Source organism: Trachurus trachurus, assembly GCF_905171665.1.
Source record: "Trachurus trachurus genome assembly, chromosome: 18".
In the NCBI taxonomy this organism is placed as follows: domain Eukaryota; kingdom Metazoa; phylum Chordata; class Actinopteri; order Carangiformes; family Carangidae; genus Trachurus; species Trachurus trachurus.
In genome coordinates, this window is record NC_139909.1 from 19,117,678 (window position 1) to 19,139,344 (window position 21,667).

At 50.5% G+C, this 21,667-nt stretch overlaps 1 protein-coding gene across 5 annotated transcripts; it reads right to left on the bottom strand.

The window, feature by feature from the left end:
• Positions 1-1,359: 1,359 nt before the first annotated feature.
• zbtb4 (zinc finger and BTB domain containing 4) lies at positions 1,360-20,321 on the bottom strand. Of its 5 annotated transcripts, none has more exons than XM_083992962.1 (3): positions 16,102-16,186; positions 14,968-15,071; positions 1,360-8,995 (listed from the first exon to the last, which is right to left on the bottom strand). In XM_083992962.1, exon 3 carries the CDS (start codon positions 8,977-8,979, stop codon positions 3,256-3,258), a length of 5,724 nt encoding a protein of 1,907 aa, XP_083849088.1. In that variant the 5' UTR covers positions 8,980-8,995; positions 14,968-15,071; positions 16,102-16,186; the 3' UTR covers positions 1,360-3,255. The 5 variants fall into 5 exon arrangements, with proteins under 5 accessions (XP_083849088.1, XP_083849089.1, XP_083849090.1 ...); XM_083992963.1 differs by lacking the exon at positions 16,102-16,186 and adding an exon at positions 15,300-15,321; XM_083992964.1 differs by lacking the exons at positions 14,968-15,071; positions 16,102-16,186 and adding an exon at positions 20,239-20,321.
• Positions 20,322-21,667: the final 1,346 nt, after the last annotated feature.

Here is a 21,667-nt window from a genome sequence, read left to right on the forward strand (position 1 = left end):
GAGAGCGAGAGGACAAGAAGAATGAGGGGAAAAGGAGACTACAGACTTTGGGAGAGCTGTGGCTACAAGCCTTTGTATCAAATCTAAAGACAAAGTCATCAGGCAACATTAAAACATCTTTTAAAAATAACATTAACATATTTTGTGGGCTCTATATGGCACAGTATTACCCTAGACATGTACACGATACCAAAACAGTTTAGCCACACCCCTACGTCTATGAACAGCTTCATAGCAAACAAAGCCATGAAATCTATCTCCAAGTCAGACTGTCGTTTCCCAAGAAAACCCTCGTTTGCTATTCAAATTTCTTATGCCATAACAAGGCACCTTAACAGTTGAAATCTGGCAGAACCACATCTTACTATAGATAATTATTTAAATATCAAAGCAGAGGCACATTCATTTAAACTAAAACATACAGTAAATAGTTGTATATTACCACCAGATTCCAGTCCAGTCACTACAATACGTCGATTTTGCATGCTTTTGGTCTGTATGATAAACCGTGATGGCAAACTATGGCATAAGAAATGGTCCAAAAACACAAACATGTCCATCTACAGGAATGGCTTGAGATAGTGTATTGGAGACAGCAAGGCTTTTTTACACTGAAACTAACCCACAGAAAAGTGTCCAACGACAACAACGAAAAAAAAAATAAAACAAAAAAAAAACATAACAGGTGGCCCATATACTGCCGAGGGATATGCTGCTTAGGCAGATTTATTTTGGTTTTCTTATTCACGCAGTCACGCGCTCTCGTACGCGCAAAAACACACACACGCACGCAAAAGGCTTGTAACCACACCCAAAGGGATGCTTGTGCGCCCTTTCAGTTGGTCACGCTGTGTTTTAACACTCCTGCCTGATCCAAAAAGGCGCCCTAGTACCATCACACACACACACACACATGCTCACACACACTCACACGCACACACACGCTGAAAACATATGTACGTCATTCAAAAGGTGCAGTGCGCGAGTGTATGCTTGAGGGAAGAGGGAGAATTAAACAGCTCCTAAAAATCGTGACTGTGAGATGTAAAATGTGGCGGCTAGTTTTGCAGGAACTTCTCCAAACTGTGGTCTATAATTATTGGTCTATCATAAAAATAAAATAAAATATTAACAGAGATATGGAAGATTAAAAAGGCCAGAAAATATAAAAAAAAGGAAACAGAAACAAAAGCTGTGCACACAATGCCAGATTTGCTGAGGATATAAACGGTTAGGAAGCAAGTGTTGCTCATGCTTTGTGGATACAGAACCCAAGTTTACTGACATGTTCCTAGGACTACTGTATATATGTATACCAGACGTTATACGGTTCTTTAACAGGTTATTTGTGTCAAAACAGAAACAAAAAAGGAACTGAAACCAACTCTACCATTAATGCAGCTGTACTTCATTAACCTCATGACTAAATTTACATTCATATTTTTAAGTTTACTCCCCCTTTTCACTGAAGCCACTTCCATCTGGTAAGAGGGCTAAACAACATAAACAACAACATACTTTTAACAGAACAAACATATAGAGATAACATTACACGTAACAAAAAAAAAAAAAAAAAAAAGGCCCCCAGGAGGGCATCTGGGGGGGTTTCGGCCACCACTTTGGCTGCTTAGCTCAGCCTTCTTTCCTACCGCTCGGTAAATGACACAGGGCAGGAGGGGAAATAGTTCAGACTACGTCCGACCTCCCCTCAGTTGGGAAGCAGGAACACTTTTCTTTTTTTTTTTTTGGTTCCCCCAAAATCATTTCTGTGGGGCCCTCTGACGCAGAGTCCAAAAGTTTTGTGCCCATATATTTCTTTTCCTATCCAGAAATAACTCAATACCCTGAATCCATTATTTAAAAAACAAAACAAAACAAAACTTTTTCCTTCCTTGCTGTCGCTTTCTTCTTCCTGGCTTAGGAAATGGAGCCTTTCCCTCTTCCAATCAAAGAGGTAAAAGCTACGCAAGGTGAAGGCTGACTGTTTTTTTTTATTCTTTTCCTTTTTATTTTCTTTTTTTAAAATGCGAAGGAAATGAGATGAAAAAACGGAAGTGCAATTTTTTTTTTTTGTTGTTTTTTTTTTTTTTATACCAGCCTTCAATTCTCACCCAGTGGCCAGCTACATATCCAAAGCAGCTACAAGTGTCCCCCCACCCCACCCCTCCCCGCAACCCCTCTTTAAGTGACCACTACTCTTCTGTGTTGTGCACATAAGGTATAAACTATGGTGAATGCTATACAGATCCTACAGTGTCATCTGGCCCACACACGTCGTGGTTTAGTTGAGACGTCAGACGCTCAGATGATCTGTCATTGTCGTAGACTCGCGTTCAGCCATAGAATCGACTTCTTAATGATTTTGGATATGAGGAATCACTTCTAAATGCACTTCTATACATCGACCTACAGTAGCTATCCCGACTAGTGTAGGAATGCTGTGTGCGTCTGACACGGAATGATCTAGCCATTCACACACACACTCACTCACACACACACACACACACTTCCACACATACGCAGTAATACCTGCTTAAGCCCACCTCTGCATGCACAAATCCCTACATACGTGTGCATGTACATGCTCATATATAACTTCCATGGACAGTTTAGCGCAGCAGGATTCACCTGCCAGGTCTCACTCTCTCTCGCAAACAGACAAACAAACAAAAAAAGGATTGAGTTGCTTAATGCTCCGCCTCCAACTGCGTTGAGCGAGGACCTCTCTGTCTCATCCCTTATCGGCGCCCACACAAGCCTTCCCTGAAGAGCGTTTATCCTCGTTATGCGGTGACTATAAAGGGAAGCAGACTGAACTAATTTTTCACACAACACACACCCTGTTAGCAGTTCTTATTCTTATATTATAGATAATATAACGAGTCAGAGAGGAAGATTAATCAAGCTCTAGAACTACGACACACTACAGCAAGACAGGAGAAACGGGGGAAGGGGAAGAGCGGGAGTAAAGAGAGAGGGGGGGAGTAATGATAACGTCACTATAATGTCAGCCCATCCTCCCCGCTTCTTTGCTCCTTCTTCTCCCTCCACACCTACTCCTGATTTAATGCCTAGCTCTGATCTCTACTGAATAAAGGAGAGGCAGGGGTTCTGTACGCGTGGAGTCAGTGACCCGGTGAGCCCGCAACCCCCCTCCCCCTCCCTCCCCTCCCCTCCCGCTTGTCCCAAAGAGGCCAGGCCGTCCCCCCCTCCCCTCTTTTGAAATATATTCCTCATAGTGCTCCCGTCGTTGTCCTACGGTTTGCTGCCGCTGCTGTCTCGTTGCTTCTTGCCGCTGCCGCCACCGCCGCCACCGCCACTGTACAGGCTGGGGTTCGCCACAAGGGGGTGCGGCGCGGCCCCCATGTAGGGCCCGGCGGTGGCGGCGTAGTTGAAGATGGCCGGGAGGAAAGGCAGAGGCTCCACCTTGTCCCCCCCGGGCGCCATCATGTTAAGAGCCACAGGAAGAGCTGCTAAGTTGTAGGGGTAGGCCAGCAGCTGGGGGCCGTACAGCAGCTGGTAAGGGTCCGGGTAGAACGGCAGCTTGGCGAGGTCGCCGCCGTTGGGGACCATCACTTTCCCCAGCGGGCCGAATGGAAGCGCTCCGGCGGGATAGGAGGACATGAGCAGGTTTTCCTCCTGCTTCTTACCGGAGCGGTAGCCGTCCGGCACGATGAGGGGCAGGGGGTAATCCTGGGCGGAGTAGCCCACCGGCGTGGTGGCGCCCCCCCCCTGATGGGAGTCTCTGGAAGAAACGGCGTCCCGGTGATGCTCCGGCGGCTCAGGTGGCTGGGGGGCGCGGGGGAGGAGCAGAGCGTGGGCGGAGGGGCGGTCGCCGGCGCCGGCTGCGGCTCCTCCGGTCGGCAGCGTGAGCCGGTCGAGTCCTTGCGAACCGGAGTGGACGTGGCGGTTGGTGGCGTGGGCTAAGAGTCCGATGGTGGAGGGGGAGCGACAGGGAGGGGGGGGCTTGGGGGTGTGCCGGTGCGAGGAGGGTCCGTTCATAGTGGTTTGAGGGGGGATGTGCTGGGGGGACGGCACGGGGCTCAGGGGCTCCTCTTTAGGGACCAGGAGCGCGACCTGCTCCTCGGGGGCGAGAGCGACTCTGCTCATCTGCTGGACTCGCTCTCGCTCCCTCTCTCGCTCTCGCTCCCTCTCTTTGTCCCGTTCTCTCTGTCGCTCCCTCTCTCTCTCCCTCTCTCGCTCCCTCTGCTGCCGCTCCATCTCCCGCTCTCTGGCGAGTATCGACGACATGGTCAGGTCTTGTGCTTCGGTGGGGGAGGGGCTCCTGGACAGGGACGGGACTCGGAGATCATGGACCAGAGGCCGTTCCTCGTAACCTGTGCGTAGGAACACACCTCCGCCCCCGCAACCGCCGCCGCCCTGCCTCTCCCTGTCCATAATGACCCCGTCCCGTTTCATGAACCCCCCGTCTGAGGTGGGGGCCGTCGTCATGGAAACGGGAGGAGCAGCAGTGGTTATTCTGGTCTGTGACGTCATCATGGGCACACTGGGAGAGGCGTTGGCGTTGGTGTTGGTGGCGGCGGCGGTCGCTGCCACGATGTGCGCGGGCGGGCTGGGTATTCTGTGGATGGGGCCGTCCAGGCTCTTTTTGCTGGGGGTGCGGTAGTCCAGACACTCTGGTCCGTTCATGACCAGCACGCTCTGGAGAGTAGAGGGTGCGGCGGTGGTAGCGGTGGTGATGGCGGCGGCGGGGATGGGGGTGATGAATTCATGTTTGGTGGGGGGCGTGAGATTAACTGGACTTTCTAACGGAGGGTCTGCGATGTGCGGAGGGCTGGGCTCTCTCTCTGGAGCCGGATGCGTGAGCTCTGGCGGTTCGGGCTTGTCGCTGGATTGTGGCGCCTGATGTTCATCTGTCGGTTCGCTGAGATGGTCGTCATGCTGTGGCTGCGGCTGCTGCAGCGGCGGCGATGCCAAACAGTCGGCGGTGGTGGCGGTGGGCGGGTCTGGAGTTGAGTAGCTAATAACTGAAACAGAGAGAGCGCTGGGAACCGGTCCCTGTTCAGTCTCTGGGTCTCTGCTTACAGCGTTAACAACCGTCTCTGTTGTTTTTGGCTCTGGGGCTTTATCCTCCTTTTCTCTTTCTGGGGAACTGCTTAACTCGTGGCGTCGGATGTGGCGAGTTAGCGCTGAAGACGTCTTGCACACTTTATGACACTGCGGACAGGTGTGTCGGGATAACGCTCTCCTGCTGAGGCGACTTGGACTGGAGTTGCTCCCCGCTTGCCCCCCTTTCTCTTCATCATACTTTGCCATGCTTTCTGGCATAGACTTGATCCCGACGCCTTCCGCTTGCTCGCCGAGAGACGGCGCTTTCGGGGGCGCGGAGGGCCCCTCGGTCGGCTTGGGGTGCTGGGCTCTCTGGTGGTCTTCCAATTTGTCCCTGGAGGGGAAAGTGGCCCGGCAGAAGAGGCACACAAACTCCAGCAGGTGGCTCAGCTCATGTTTGTCTCTCTTCCTGGGGCTGGAGAACCAGCGGCCGCATGTGCCGCACTCCGCCGCGTTGCCGTTGGTCCAAGGCCGCCTCTTTATTCCCGTGGGAGCCGTTGAGGTAGACAGAGGAGGAGGCTTTGGAGAGTGCAGAGGAAGGGCGGAGGAGGCCTCCTTAACCTGTTCTTCTGCGTCTTTGTTTTTCTCCTTCAGAGGGGAAGAGAGATAATCTTTCTTCCTCCCCTCTCGCTTGTCTCTGCTCGCTTTCGACAGTTTTGGCGTCTCCTCCGTCCTCCTGTCCTCCTCCTCCTCCTCCTCCTCTTCCTCGTCCTCGTCCTGCGATTTCTCTGGTTCTTTATTCACGCGGCTCCTGAGCCTCTCTGTCCTCCTCTTGAGCCGGATGGAGCGCTTGTACTTGAGCTTCCTCTGCCAGCTCTTCACCCTCTGCAGATGTGCTTGGGCCTTTCGCTTGGGCTTGTAGGAGTAGTAAGGCCGCCATAAGTTATCCTCCGTGTCGTGGTCGCTGTCCTGCTCGCGCACCTCCCGACGGAAGTAGTACTCCCGCACGTCCTCGGAAGATTTGGAAGTCTTTTTTCTGATCCCCTCCTCCTCCTCTTCCTCCCCCTCCTCCTCTTCTTCCTCCTCTTCCTCCTCCTCCTCCTCCTCCTCATAGTCTCTGTCCTTATCGCCCTCTGCTCTGCGGTGCAGGCGGTGTTTGTGGTGGTGATGGTGGGAGTGAGAATGAGAGTGGGAGTGGGAGTGGCGTGGTTCCTTGGCGTCCCGCACGGACGATGTTTCGCTGCGTTTGGTTTTGGGGGGAGAAAGGCTCTTGTCTCTCCTCAGGTCCGTCTCGGAGATGCTGCGCTTCACTATGGCTTCCTCGCCGATGCGTACAGTAATCTGGCACAGCGGCCCCGCCTCTTTGACCTGCGCCCCACCGGCGGACGCCGACAGCTGCTTCACCGTGTTTGCCGTGTCGCTCTTGCCGTGGGACTTGCGTGATTTGTGAAACGACCTGCCCGTCTCTGCCGCGTCTGGTCTCGACCCCTCCTCCGTGGCGTCCGAACTGTCTCTTGTTCTCTTCCTGTGGTTGTCCGAGCTCTCCCTCTGCTTTTTAATTGGCCGGGGGCTGCCCTTGTGTGAACTCTGGCTGTTGCTGGCTTCGGGGGACGGGCTGCTCACTGGGCTTTTTTCACTCCCAGACGTGACCTGGTTGCTGTGCACGATGACGGAGGACGACATGGCCGTCCCGTGGACTATGACGGAGGGTTTCGTATGTCCATATGTTATCACAGACGGCATGCTTGCTTCTGCGCCTTTGCCGGCCTTGGCGGTTTTGGTTTTGTTGCTACTTGACGTTTTGAAGCTGCCGCCGCCGCCGCCTCTGCCCTGCTCCGACTCCAGACCCTCGCTCTCGTGTTTTTTAACTTGGGGCATGTCCGTCGAGGAGGGGAGCGCTGTGAGGGGGGAGAGGTCCCTGTGATCGGCAGCCACAGACACGGGGAAGTCATTGGGGAAGGCATCTGGGTCAGGCTTAACGCTCTGAGGGTGGGCGCCGCTGATGAGGCTTTGTAGGTCCCCGGGCCCCAGAGTGCAGCCCAGGCCGGGCAGGGAGAGGGGAGGTGTGTCATCCGGCGGCAGGAGCAGGCCGTTATGCAAACTGTCACTGTAGGTCTTGTAGGGTCTCTTCTGGGCGCGCATGGGGAGGAGGCGGTAGAGCTTGAGGGCGTTCGCTTTCTGCTTATATCCTCCGTTGGCGGTCTTTTCGCTGGAGATGAGGCTGGGGTTGATCCCGTGGATGGTCTTCTGGTGCGTTTTCAGGTTGTAGTAGGTGGCGAAGGCGTCCCAGCAGAAGATGCACTGGTAGCGCCGCTCCCCCGTGTGCCACACCTCGTGCTTGGTGCGGTACTCGGCCAGGGCGAAGACCTTGTCGCAGTAGTGGCACGGGTACTTGCGGCGCCACGAGTGCACGTTGGAGTGGCGCTTCAGGCTGGACAGGGTCATGTAGGAGCGCTCGCACACGGAGCAGAAGTAGATGACATTGCCGTCTACCACCTTCACAAAATGGTGCTCGTCGCCCGCCAGTAGCTCTGCGGCTGCTGCATCATCACCTTGGATGCGTGCCAGGAGGCTCCGTGCTTTCTTCCCCGGCCGCGCCTTGCCGATGTCAGCCTGTCCCACAATCACCCCCCCCTCCACTCTCACCTCGCCCTCCTCCAGCGGCTCCTCCTTGGGCTGCACGGTGAGGGAGGGGAGGCCCAGGCCGTTGGCGGGAAGGCCCGGCACCTTGCAGGATGCCTCGTGGGACTGCAGCCTCTTGCTGTGGATGAAGACTTTGCCACAGTAGCGGCAGCTGAGCGCGCGGCTGCCGCGGTGCAGCCGCATGTGGACCGTGAGGGAGGAGGCCGAGCTGAAGAGGCGGTGGCACACCCCGCAGATCAGCTCGGGCTTCAGGCTGTCGGTGGGGGGGTAGGAGGACGAGTGCGGGGGCGCGGTGAGTCCCTCGGATGGAGGAGGAGGAGGCGGTGGCAGAGGGGGAGGGAGGTGGAGGGTGGGGGGGTGCAGACTCGGTCCGTGAGGGCTTCCCACTTTACCAGCTGGCCTCCCGGTTATTTTCTCCCTCCTCTCTGCTGCGTCCCCGCCCCTCTGATAGGCCGAGGTGCCCAGGCTGAAGAGGATCTGGGCGGTCTGAGAGGGCGAGGCCGTGCCGTTGGCCGCCCTGTGCCTCTCGTCCCATCCGTCTCCCCCGTAACAGCCCCCCAAAGACCCGCCGGAGGATCTCGGGGGCGACCTCTGAAACTGAGTCTCTGGATTGAGTTTGGAGCACTTGAGAGGAGGCGGAGATTTTATGTCCTTCCTGATAAGTGCATGAACAGTCATGGGAGATGAGGAGGAGGAGGGCGAAGAGGACGGAGAGCTGTCGTGCCGCGGGGGCTTGAAAGGTCTGTGCTTTACATCCATGGTCGCGTCCAGTTTCCACAGCGATCCCTCGTCCGAGCTCTTGGAGGACGGCCGCCGTCGGTGGGGGGAGGGGGAGGATGAGGAGGAGCTACGGCAGTGGTTCGGAGATGTCAGGGAGGCTGGGAGCGGGGCGGCGCTGAGCGGGAAGCTTAAGGTGATTTTTGCGTTTTTAGGTCCATCGGCCATGTCCTCCAGCCTGTCCTCAATCATGGCCTCCCCCCGGCCGCCGCTGCCGTGCCGTTTGCCCTTCATCTCCAACTGCACAGCTTCCCCTTCCTCCTCCTCTTCTTCTTCTTCAGGCTGGGAGGCCGCCCCGGGAGGCTGAACAGGCTTGCGTAGCGGTAGTCCTACGATCTTTTTGGAGCCGTGCAAATCGACAGGCGGGTGCGAAGGTGGCCGGGAAGACGAGGGCAGCGGCCGCCGACTCTGGCGGCACGCGGCGTCCTTAGCTGCGGTACGTGCGAGGTCGCAGAGGGGAGTTAGTCCAGTGGCCGGGTGCTGTTCACTCAGACGTGACTGAAGAAGGCCCGCATGGAGGGGGTCCCACACCTTCTCACCGGACACCATGACCAGCCCCCGAAATCTGAAAGAGACACAGAAAAAAAAGAACATGTTAGCTCCGTAAAAGTAAATGTACAACACACACAAACGCAGATTGATTGAAGCCGCTAAAACTTGACATTACACCCAGAGCTTTCAGCAGCAGCAGCCATGGCGCCCGTGGAACACTTTAGAGAAACGGCAAAAAGAAAAACTAAATGCCCCAGCAATGCTGAAGTCCAACAAGCTCAGCCAGGAATGGTGAGTGAAAGGAGGGAGAGAGAGGGCAGGGGGAAGGAATGAATCTGCGGCAGTGCTGGTTTAGATTTCAGCGTGCCACAGCCAAGCCTTCAGAAAGGCATTCCAGAGATCCATCTCTCTCTCTCGGCTGTGACACAACATTCCCGATGCCTAATTGGAAGGCGCTCAGATTTAATCAAGATTCCCTCAGAATAGAGTGTTGACTTAGATCCATGGCCCGAACGCACATAAAAATAGTCCCACTCTCTTGCTATTTGAGCAAGAGCCTTGTTAGCCATTCCTGGCAGTGGCTAGTATTTGCCGGGCATGACTCTAACCATTTATTTGTGAAGGCAAAGGTGGGGGGGTGTAGGGGGGTGTAGGGGTGGCGGGGAGGGAGATTGCATGCATGTGCACAGAGACGGGGTGTTTTTTTTTTCTCGCCTCCCCTCCCTCCCTCCCTCCTCTCTCTGCATCCGGTACAATCTCAGCTAAGCTGGAGAAGATGAGCGACAGGCTATTCTCATTTCCATTCTAATTCAGCTGCTGCTGCCGCCACCGCCGCTGTCGTGGTGGTGGAGGAGGAAGAGGCAGCAAGGCCCCGCCACTTCTTCATACGTTTAAATAGCCGCAGATTCACATACGACGGCGGCAATTTGCAGTTATTGCTTATTTAAAACGGTTCCATTTGTTTAGGCCCTCGCAGATCACAGAGAAGGAACGGTAAGACGGTATAAGGCCGTAATGATGCGACGGGAAGAAGAAAAAAAATCCTCAGTCATGCTTTTCTGCCTGCGTTTTCAAGCAGCAAAGCAGCCAGGAAGGCAGGCCGCTGTAAAATTCCACAGGCAGCCCTGAACAGGCAGAAACTAGGTCAGCACTGTTATTGCAGAGGGAAGAGGAGGGAGAGAGAGAGAGAGAGCGAGAGAGAGAGAGAGAGAGAGAGAGAAAGAGAGAGGGAGAGGATGAGGTAGAGTGAAAGGGTGATAGAAAAAGGGAGAGAGAAAGAGAGAGAGAAAGAGTGAGGGTTAGTGAGAGAGCAAGAGACAGAGAGAATGAGAGAGGAAGGAGGGGTGATGGTGGTGGTGGTGGTGTTGGGGGGTGGGGGGGGGTTGAAACAGGAACAGTCAGACACACTGCACTGTCAGACAGACAGGAGCCCAGGCAAACACCAACACACTCAAAAAAGGCGACCAGCACGCAGACACACAACAACACAACCGCACACGTCACACGCAGAGCGCCGTACGGACGCCCCGCAGTGACAGGCAGGTATAAACAAAGTAGTTGAAGGTGGATGGGGCGGCACGCACTTGTAAATTACATTCAAAAAACAAAACAAAAAGGTGAATCCGAGTGCAAACGCAGCACCGAGACGGAGAGAGAGGGCACAGGTGGAAGTGTTGGAAAAAGAAAAAAAAAAGTGTGTGCACACTTGGTGCGAGCTGTGGTTTGTACTTTTTATTTTTTTGCGTGGAGACGGTTTGAGCCTATTCAGGGGTGATCATCTGTGTGAAGAAAACGGACACACAATCACACACACACACATACACACACCCCCGCTGTCTCCCCAAGGCCTTTCCATATTTTTTTGCTGCTCTGAATCGAATCAGGCCTTTAGTCGTCGTCGCTCACATTTGCTGAGCGATAGATGTTGTGCAGGAAATCCCTCATGGCAAGCGCCAGCCTGCTACAAGTGGGCGGACACACACTGAGGAGACGGCGCTAAGGCTAAAAATTTCACCATCTCATTTGATGCTCGCGCGGCCAGGACAGGAAAATGCGTATGACGCCCCCTCGCTTCTTTTTTTTTTTTTCCCCTTTATCTCCCAGTGACGCACACAGCCGCTGCACAAGCAGAGCATGCACGACACGCCGCCTGACTGTGACAGGCAGCTTTTATCACGCTTTAAATGATCTGGATTTACTTGCGCACACAAATCTGTGCACAAGGAGATGCAGACATTCACTTGGGTACACAAAACACACATACGTACATACACACACATCCTTGTCGATAACTTCAACACTTTTAGCACACAAACAAATGTGACCGTTGTTACAACTGGATATGTTCTGGGATATTGTGTACTCTGTTTTTATACTTGAATGACGTGATGTATGTTTTGAGATATCATGTCATCATCATCAACAAATTTCCCCTGTGGGACAATAAAGTTTATTCTATTCTATTCTATTCTATTCTATTTTAGTACTTGAACGCACATAACCTGATGTGTGTGAACATGAAGCCAGATAATGTGACTGTAGCCTGATAAACAAGAACAAGATGTAACTGCTGAGTCCTCTTAACCTGTCAGTTCAACAACACACACAATATTGCTCATCACATTCTGAGAACATGCGTGGACAGTGGTTGGCCTGTCCACGTCACGGGTAACTAGCCAATTATATTCTGTCGCGCGAGATCCAACCCTTTACGGGTAGGCCCAGCCCTAGAAGATAAATATGAACCATTTCCTGAAATCAGGGCTCGCTCCTGAAGGAGATCTCATGATCTTGTGGGGCTCACACCCTGACAGGGATCCTACGCTGATGTACTTTATCTGTGACCTGAGTAAATTCTACTACTTTTGTATGAAAGACTTCTCTGGTTTGTTCTTGGGCTTCCAATATAAGAATTGGGATAACAAATGGTGTCGTGAGCCGGATTGGTTGACTCTGAGACCGTGTCCGATTGAGGACACGAAGGAAAACTTTTTTTTTTAGACAATTTCAAGCCGGCTAAACGAAGGGTAAGCAGAAAACCTTTTTCTATCAAATTTCTGCACATTGGACATACTAAAGTAAATTGTCTGATTAAGGTAATCCTCCGATCTCTAAAACTATTTTGTAAAAAAAAAAAAAAAAAAAATTCATACCATTAAGTGAGTTGTCTGAATGTGGCAAAAAAAAAAAACACATGTGGCAAGGACCTTAGAGCAAAATCAAAATAAACAGCCACCCCCCTCTTTTTTTTCCCACACCTCTCTGCAACAGGATGTTCTGCACAAACAAACACGCTGGTCGGCCTATGAAGTGTTCATCTATTTACGCTTGTGGCAGTACAAAAAACCACACAGTGCGAACAGGTGCTCAGCTGGTGCAGGACAAATTACTAACTAGACTCACGTAAACATAAAACACATTTATACCAAAACACGTCGGCTTTTCATATGACAGAGGCTCCTGGAGGAACTGTGACACACTTTTAGCCATGTACTGATTCAATTTGTTTTCCATATCAAATGACAAATGTGAGGCAAAAGTAAACACTGTCAGCTTTTACATTCTGGGAATTTATCTTTTTTTTCTGTGCTGAATTATTAGAAACTGGCATATTATTCTCCCTCTGCGAGCTCAGTTTAACTTTTAAAACTAATTAACACCGGGGGAATTTAGAAAAGCTGCATGTCTTAATCATCCTAACAGTTTGTCTGCTTGAATCTTTGAGGCCCAACTCAAAATAGCATAACTTTTTTTTTTTTTTACCACTAACTTTGACATACTTTTCCATTAATAAGTGAAATACGGTCATGACCTTGGACGCCATTAGTGAGTGTAATCCGCAAAATTTTCTAAACGGACAATCCGTAACTAGGGGACATCATCAGCTCTGAAGTGGCTTTGCATAACATACGGCGGGGACGGCAGAGGAGTTTGGCTGCTGCGCCAGCTCGGGGGCCTTGAACCAGCCGTTGAGCAATCTGTTTATCCCGCTCAAACTGGTACTTGTGCTAACAGACAAATAACTGTTAGATTCAATAACCGTGCTTTTTGTTGGACATCCTCCATCCCAAAGAAGACTCCTCCAAAATCTCACCACAAGTACTAAAAGTGAATTCAACCTAAAACTTAATTTGCAGCTAAATCAATATGTTTCAGGGTATTTACTCTGATACTTTTTATGACTGCAGGTATGATCAGAAACAGACTTTGTTTTTTGTTTAAGTGCAATTAATTTACTTCCACATAATCTGCTAAATATCCACCCCATTAAAATGTCTTTAATATAGCGAGGCTAAAATTATCATCTGTCATCTCTGCATGTCCCAGTGCTCCTGTCGTGTCTCATCACAGCTACAACTTGAGGATTGTTTCCATAGTTTTACCTGTCACTGTCCTCACCAGAGTCATTCACAAGCATCTTTGCTATGAGAGAATTAGATGGAGCGACGAGTATGGGCCGATAGACCGTCAGAGAGGTGGTAAGTGAGTTTAAAGATGATCTAAACCACTTTGTAAAAATGACAGCGAACACTACAGAGATGGTGGTAATTACCACTGGCTGCACAGGAAACCTGTGTGTGCACAGAGCGAGCGTACACACCGCCGCTGCCTGAAGTACCTGCAGGTTAAAGCTGAACCAGGAAGTCGGCCTGTAATTTGCGTATTTCTTCCTCACCCTTCTTTTTAGTTTTAGTTTTAGCAGTGTCACTGCATTTATAGATAATAAATAAGAATCAAGTTGTAATGAACCAAAATTATCTTAAGCAGTGATACGCCGTCATGTGTGTGTGTGTGTGTGTGTGTGTGTGTGTGTGAGGGGTTAAGGGGAGTGCCTGCAAGGCGGAATGTGGGAGGCCTCGGTGTTGCAGCCGGTGAGCCAGCGGCAAGGAGCATGTGGGAAGAGGAAGGTGTCGGTTGGGCTTTCTCCCCAGGGAGGGGCAGCCAGAGGGGCCCAACTATCAGAGCAGCAGTTGGTCTGCGAAGAGGAGGGTGTATGTGTGTGTGTGAGGGTGTGTGTGTGGGTGGGTAGGAGGGGGGCATCGTTAGCAAGAGCAGCTACTGAACTCTCCACAACCCCCCGGCCAAGAGAGCGTAGTGGAGCCAGCCATATGGGATAAAGGGAGGGGGGGGGGGGTGAGGAGGGGAGTAGGGGAGGAAGTTGGTACGGGCTGGGGAGTGGTTGAGTGGAGGTGGTGGTGGTTGTGGTGGCGAGCAGGGGTAGGTGGGGAGGGGGGGTAGGGGTAACTTCAAACACGTCTCTTCCATGTTCACATTTCATGGCTTCCTTGTCTTTCTGATCCCCCTCAGCATGACGGAGGTAGCCCCCCCCCACACACACACACACACACACCTCCACATCTCTCCATCTCTTCTCCTCTCCCTCCCTCCCCACATGTAAACTGTCGTATCGTGGTGTTTTCGCATGCCGCTCCACGCACCAGCGAACCTGCCCATGTCTAAAAACGCCATTCCCCTCCACGCTCTGTTAGCTCCCAACCCAGCACGTAATTCCCATAATTCTGCTCGCTGCAACAGAATCATAGGAGGCATTAGGAGGCTGGAAGGCCGCAAAAAAAAAAAAAGTACCCCTGGAGAGCAGTAACACGATACCAGTGACCTTTTTGAGGTAATTTCCCCAAAATCATTTTCAATTTCACATGCCGTCCCGGTTGAAGGGGACGCCGTAGCCACGTTGGAGTTCTCGGTCTAAAAAAAAAAAAAAAAAACCCAGAGGAACATTCGCGTTATTAGTTATAAGAGTCACCGTAAACTGCAAGTGCAACTAGGTAGGTAGTTCAGAGAAAACGAAGCGGCGCAGCAGTTCCCTGAACACGACTACACTGTGGCTCATCGACAAGCTTTTTAAAGTTGTGGTATCTAGAAGAGAAAAAAAAAGAGCTGCATAATGTAAACAAAGCCAACCAGCTGTGTCCTGAAAGCCGCAAAGAGACCTGCACGCCGCCACTTGTCTGTCTGTGACAACATCGTAGCAGCACAACGCAGCATGAAACTACACTTCCTATTGTCTGACCTATGACCCCTTACCCCCGTGGCAGCGTGGATCATATTTTCCATACATTGAGCGGCGCGGTGGGCTTGGCTTGGCATCCATGGAAACCAGGAATGTGGAGTAGTTGGCAGCAGATGCTCTGTTGTTTTGGAAAAAAGAAAAGAAGAAAAAAAGAAAAGAAAAAAGAAAAAGTGAGGCTTAGGGCAGCAACAACGGGGTTGGTGACATCAATATGCCCTCTGCTGCTCCACGAGAGACAACCTCCAGCAAAAACAACAGGCTGGTATAAAATGGAGGACAAACTGGGCGGCCCACAAAAAACTGAAATAAGAGACAGAACCAGCCGGTGGAACTAGAGACTGTTTACCGTCCGTCCGCCTGCATCCAAGTTTTTTCCTTTCCCCCACCGAAAACACTTCCTCTAAAATGTTGCTGGCGAGTTTTGATGGACAGAGGGCTGCAGCCTGGCCTCGCCGTGCTACGACCCCTCAACAACAAAGCTCACATCATGTTTAATGCCTGTTCTGACGTGTGCAGGCCCCCCCCTCCTACCCCCACAACACCCCCCCCCCCCCTCCATACCCCCCCTCCACCAACACCAACACCAACACTAACACCTCCACCGCCCCCCACCACCCTGTCTGCGGTGAATCACAGAGGCTTCGATAAATTAAAAGTTTCATCACAATCTCCAAACGAGTCATCACTCTTGAAAAAGAACTGCGTGGTGCGCCAGCGACAGAGGGGAGGATGAGGGAGACAAGGCCTGTTACTGGCACACACACACACACACACACACACACACACACACTCACGCACACATATACACAAGACAGACCCAGCACACGCACACATGCACTCACTCACACAACACACACATAAATGCGCTTCCACAAACACACACTGCATAAACACACGCACACACCCACCAACACTCACTCACTCACGCCCCAGCACACGCACGGTAAATTAAAAACCTTTTCCTCCTCTTCACGCGCGAAGCGGCCGCCGCCACAGCAGCAGCAGAGGAGGCAGCAGCAGCAGCAGCAGCAGCAGCAGCAGCGGAGTGAAGCAGAAAAACAAGCAGGAAAACAACAGATTTCAGCCTCTCTTCCTCTAATTCCCTCTGTCTCTCTCTCTCAGGAAGGCAAGCATACAAGAAAACGTACCTCGGAAAACCTCCTGCTGCATCTCTGCTGCGATGTGTTCTCTCCCCTCACACTCCCTCTCTCTCTCCCTCTCTCTCTCTCTCTCTCTCCCCCTTGGTCTGTGTATGCGCACGTCTGAGTGTGTGTGTGTGAGAGAGAGAGAGAGAGAGAGAGAGAGAGGGAGAGAGAGAGTGAGCGCAGGGAGAGGCGGTGCACACACACACACACAAACAGCGCACACACACACATACAGGCAGCAGTGTGTGAAGACAGAGGGCAGGAGCGATTCTCACACTCGAACTTGCTTGCTCTCCCTCACTCACTCCCCCTTTCCTTGCTCTCGCTCTCTTCTCTCACTCCAGTTTTTGCCTCTGACACACGATTCTTACTGTTTTTGCTCTTTTTTTTTTCCAGCAAGTGACCCCCCCACTACACACACACACACACAGACACGCACACACATACACAACCCCCTCCCCTCCCTCCCCACTGAATCCAATCTTCTTTTTATTTGGAAGTGTTGTTCCCTCTCTCTCTCCCTCTCTCCACGCACACACACACACACACACACACACAGACACACGCACGCACTCACAAACACGCACACACTACTTTATATACACAAAGCCCAGCGATAGGGAGAGGGAGGGAGAGGCAGAGGGAGACAGAGTGGGAGAGCAAGCAAGCAAGAGGACGCCATTTAAGCAGTTTGTTACGAGCACTGCAAGTCCCCAAAATGGCTGAAAACAAACAGGAACCACGCCAACTCAAAAAACCTGGGCACGGCGACGGACAGACAGACAGACAGTGAGGGAGCGAGAGGAGTGCGAGCGAGGGAGACAGCGAGAAAGTCAGACAGAGGGAGGACAAACTGGCGGCAGTCAAATGGCGGATGGGAGCACTCTGTGAAACAAGTGAAGTTGAGGTTAAAAATGGAGGCATTAAAGGGGTACTCCGGCGATTTAGCGCCGCACTTTGATTAAGTTTGGGGACTTGCGAGAGCCTGGTTAAAAAAAGAATCGTCAAAATCGATGCGGCACAGGCCGAGATATCCAGACTCTAAGTCCTTAGCGTGGGCCCGAGTCCAAAATACACCGGAGCCTACACTTCCCATGATGCAACTTGACAGCATCTTGCGTTAGGGCCTCCCTGCCCAGCTAATGTCCATGTCTCTGACACTGCATGTCCTTGGTTTGTAACTCTGAAGGGCATCATCCACTAGAGGAGTGAGTGAACCAACGTCAACAGACGAACAGAAGAGGTCACTGAAACGATTAAACACGACCATGAAGTCCAGATAATCTATCCTCCATCTTGACCGGGTTTTTTGCTTGCACACGTATTCACCACATCGCACAGATCTTTGTCGCTTTACTTTTACGGCATTCAAAGTATCAAAAAATTAAAGGAGGAAATTATGTCACGGAACAAATTGCAGTTTACAAGTTTTAGACATTTTAGAAGTTTAGTTTAAAACGGGCTCTAGCATCTACTTTTTTGCCGAACTGTTTCTCTCCTGCGCCAACGCAGTGAGCCTCCTTTCTCAGGCTTCAGAAAAGCACCCTTCATTCATTATACAACTGTTTCCACAGGCTGAGTAGTCGTCCACATGACAAGTAAAGTGATCTTCATGTGTAAAATCAGTGGAGTGCCTCCTTAAAAGAGAAAAGGGGGCTAAAGGTGGACAGACGGGGACAGAAACTGGGGCAGGGACACTCTTCGATTGTTCACGCCCTCAGCTAAAAGGGTTCAAGTGCTATCAGCCATGATGCCGGACATGTCAATTAACTGCTTTTAGGTCAGCGTGCGTTTCTGTGTCTGGCACATGTGGCTCGACTAAACCGGCTAGTGACCAGCTTCTGCTTTTGAAACATCGCCCACCTCTCCTTTCCTCTCCCCTCCCCTCACCGAAAAACAATGGCGCCACCACGGCACCTCCGTCAAGGGCCCGCAGCTGGGCATCGCTTCGGGGTTTTCACCCGTGCCGTATCCATGCAAAATGTCTAACAACGACAACTCTCTTCGTTCCGGTCGCCCTCCCGGCCCACGCGCGTCACGGTCAGTGGAAACTCCACATATCTCTGTCCCGCCGGTGTCGGCCATGAACCGCTCGACCGGCCTCAGATCAGGAGGCGCTCGCTCGCTCAGCTGGAACAAGACGGCAGAACATTTGAGAGTAGGGGTGGAAGAATGTTCTGGTACTGTTGTGCGACAACACCATCATACTTCCCACTGTCCTTTTGAGTGGAGCTGCTTTACCCCCGACCCCCCCCCCCCACCACCTCCCACCCCCCAGTACCCACCAACTGAACCTTGACGCCAACAACCCACCCTCCTCCTACTCTTCCCCTGCCCTTTCCCTCTCTCCCTCTCTTTCATCACTCTCTCACCCCTCATTGTATGCTGCCACACTTGTCTCCATGGGAACCGCTCTGGGATTGGGTGTTGTTCCTGTGACCTCTTTGGCTCTTGGAGTTGGACGAACTTTTTTTCTCCCCCCCCCCCTCCTCACCCCCCACCTCGTCCTCTCTCATGCACTCCTGCACGTTTCTGAAGCATGCTGGGGTGTGTGTGGACGGGACGCCTGACAGCAGCAGAGAGCGGCTTCTCTGGACGGGACAGTAGAGTTATAACACGAGGTAGAATAAAGTCCGTGTGAAACGATGGAGAAACGGACGCGGGAGCTGTGTGTGCATGTGTGTGTGAAGCAGATCGCCCGTTGGCAAAGACAATAGTGTGTGTGTGTGTTCCAGGAGTGCGGCCGCTTGGTCCACACATGTGTGCTGGCATTGTCCCGTGGCCGCAGCCAGCCACCAACTCTGTATTCAGAGACACCCCCGTTGTCCAGCCGTCCCTATTCATGGATGTTTGGCGAAACGTGATCATAGCTTTTCACGCTGTGCTGCCAAGCGACACACACATCTGAACCCACAAAGATGAAGAACTAAGGAAGCCATCTTGGTGGAAAATTCAAAACCATTAGCTCATCAAGACTTTGATTTTTTTTTAAAGACAGAAAAGAAAGAAAGAAAAAAAAACTTTAACCCAACACAGGGCCTTCATGAGGTCAACAATGTGGCATTCAAATATTTCTTTGGTCTATAAAAATACGCCTTATTTTATATATATGAGGGGGTCCAATAAATAGATTTTTTCCATTCTAGATCACAATTGGCGAGCGTTAGCATAAAAAAACCCATCTTTTAACGGATAAACGAACAACTTTTGTGGTACAATTCAGACACATTCGCACACCACTAAGTAAACGCTGCTGTTAAAGGCGCCCTGTGGAGTTTTTGACCAGCGACGGTGATGTAAAATAACATAACGATGGGCAGGTCCCCCTATTTTGTGCTTCACATGGATGCGTTCACGCATGGTACGCTATGGAGGTTAATGGGATTTCTTGGTTTCCCTCATCAAACTCATCAAATACACAATCCAACAACTCCAAAACGCTCTCGTGGACAAGTTGTGACCTGCACAGAGACAGAGTTGTTTTCGAGGTAAATTCATGCAAAACCGCTGATGCGTGTTCCTGTCAGGGGCAGTTTTTCAGCAAGCAGTCTCTGCATTTACCTCGAAAACAACTCCGTCTCGTAATGTTTCGTTATTATCTCATAGCGTGGTGAATGTGCAGGTCACAACTTGTCCACAAGAGCATTTTGGAGTTGTTGGATTGTGAGTTTGATGAGGGAAACCAAGAAATCCCATGAGCCTCTGTAGCGTAGCTCTGAGCAGCTTGCGGCTCTGCTCCGCCGTTCTAAAAATAGCTTGCACCGACAAATAAAGGTAAAAAACCTACTGCTATGACTATAGGGATTATGGCAATGGGCCAATTTGCCAAAATGTTGAACTATCGACGGTCTGTGTTTTTAAGTCAGAAACTTTGAACGCAAACCCAATGTTTACATGCAATGAAAACCAGACAGGGGAACTTTGAACTACTTCTTGTGCTTAGTGGTTCCTGAGTGAGTCACTCACTCATCTTACATATGATAAGAAGGGAAAGTTCACCGTTCACAATATGCAGAGTCACACACTTGGTTTCAGTTCAACTGGCCAGTAAATGTGTCATCATACAAGCCTTGACTGCCATGCACATCATTTATCAAGTATTTTAATTTGGTAAATTGTTGGTATAAAGGCAATACTTACATAATTAATGACAGTGCATGAGTATAAAATGCTTATTATTATCTTCATGTTGAATTCCTTCTGATACATGTGTGAGTATGCCCTGCGGCATGCTCTGTAAACATCCTCAGTTATCTTAGAGAAGGATGACTAACCTGCTCTCCAGCTGACTTGGACACAGATCAAGGTGGGAAGTCAAACGACGTTCCACGAGTTCAAATGTCAGTGGTTTCTTAAAGGGGAAGTGGAGGCTTTAGGAGGACGGAGCGATTCCTGTTTCTGTGGCCTGCGTGAGAAATGTGAGGACAAGAGTAGGTAGACTGAGACCACAGCACATACATGTCCTGCAAGCACATGTACAGATAAGCATGACGAATGTTTACATTTGTCGCCAGACACGCACACAGAAGAATGGTTCTGTGAGCCCTCGGCTTTGTCTTACAGGCACAGGGGCGGTACAATGAATAACTTGATAAAGAAAAAAAAAAACTAGAAACAAGAGAGATGAGCGTGCTGGAGCATGTCCTTGGCTAACACTTCGTTGGTTTTCACAAAAATAAATCTCAGGGCAGCGACCCAACAACATGGAAGAAAAATTCCACTCAATGAACAGCTCCCTTGGGATGGACATTCACTGCAGATGAGACATTTCACGGAAATCGCTATTCAGAGCAACGGAAGAGCTGCAAAAATACTGATATAGGTCATTTATATCTTGATATAATACCTAGAAAAAAAGCCTTTGCAGGGAGCAGGTTCTCTGCATTAATTGGTAATAAAATGTGATCTGGTCGTCACCTAAGCCCCAATCACAAGCAGACACAATGTGCTGAACCATCTCTGTTTACACACAGCTTGACTGATGAATATTTAAACTCTTTGAGAGGACCTCATAACAATTTCCATTTCCTACTTTATGCAATTCAATTCGTTCTTGGTCGTTAAATCTTCAGAGATCTTTTTGGCACGGTTCACATCAGATGACATGAAGTGTACAACTATGTGTGAGTTATTACCTAAGATAGATTGTGTTTATTTGTGACTATAACTCAGAGGAAGATTAGACTTTATGTTATGTTACTTTTTCTTGCCACTGTATAACATGTTCTCATTTATTACACATGAATCATGAAGTGACTTGTTAAGTATGTAGGCTTTGAAGATTGTACAACATATTTTCTCTGTTGTTATCTTGGGTTTGTCGGTGTATTGTTATGTGCCAGATATATGTCAAGTATTTCATTTCTGTTTGTTTTTCTTTGCAGAGTCTCAAAAATCTTTTCTTGACACACCACAGGGTGTAGAAAACTAATCTAATAAAATGTTATAAGAGATGTTGAAGCGACCAGGCTTGAACTTGGCCCCGGTGATGAGGATTTCAACCGAGCCAATAAAAACGTAATAAAAATTTAAATAATAGAGCTCGGCCTCGACATCCTCTCTAAAATGG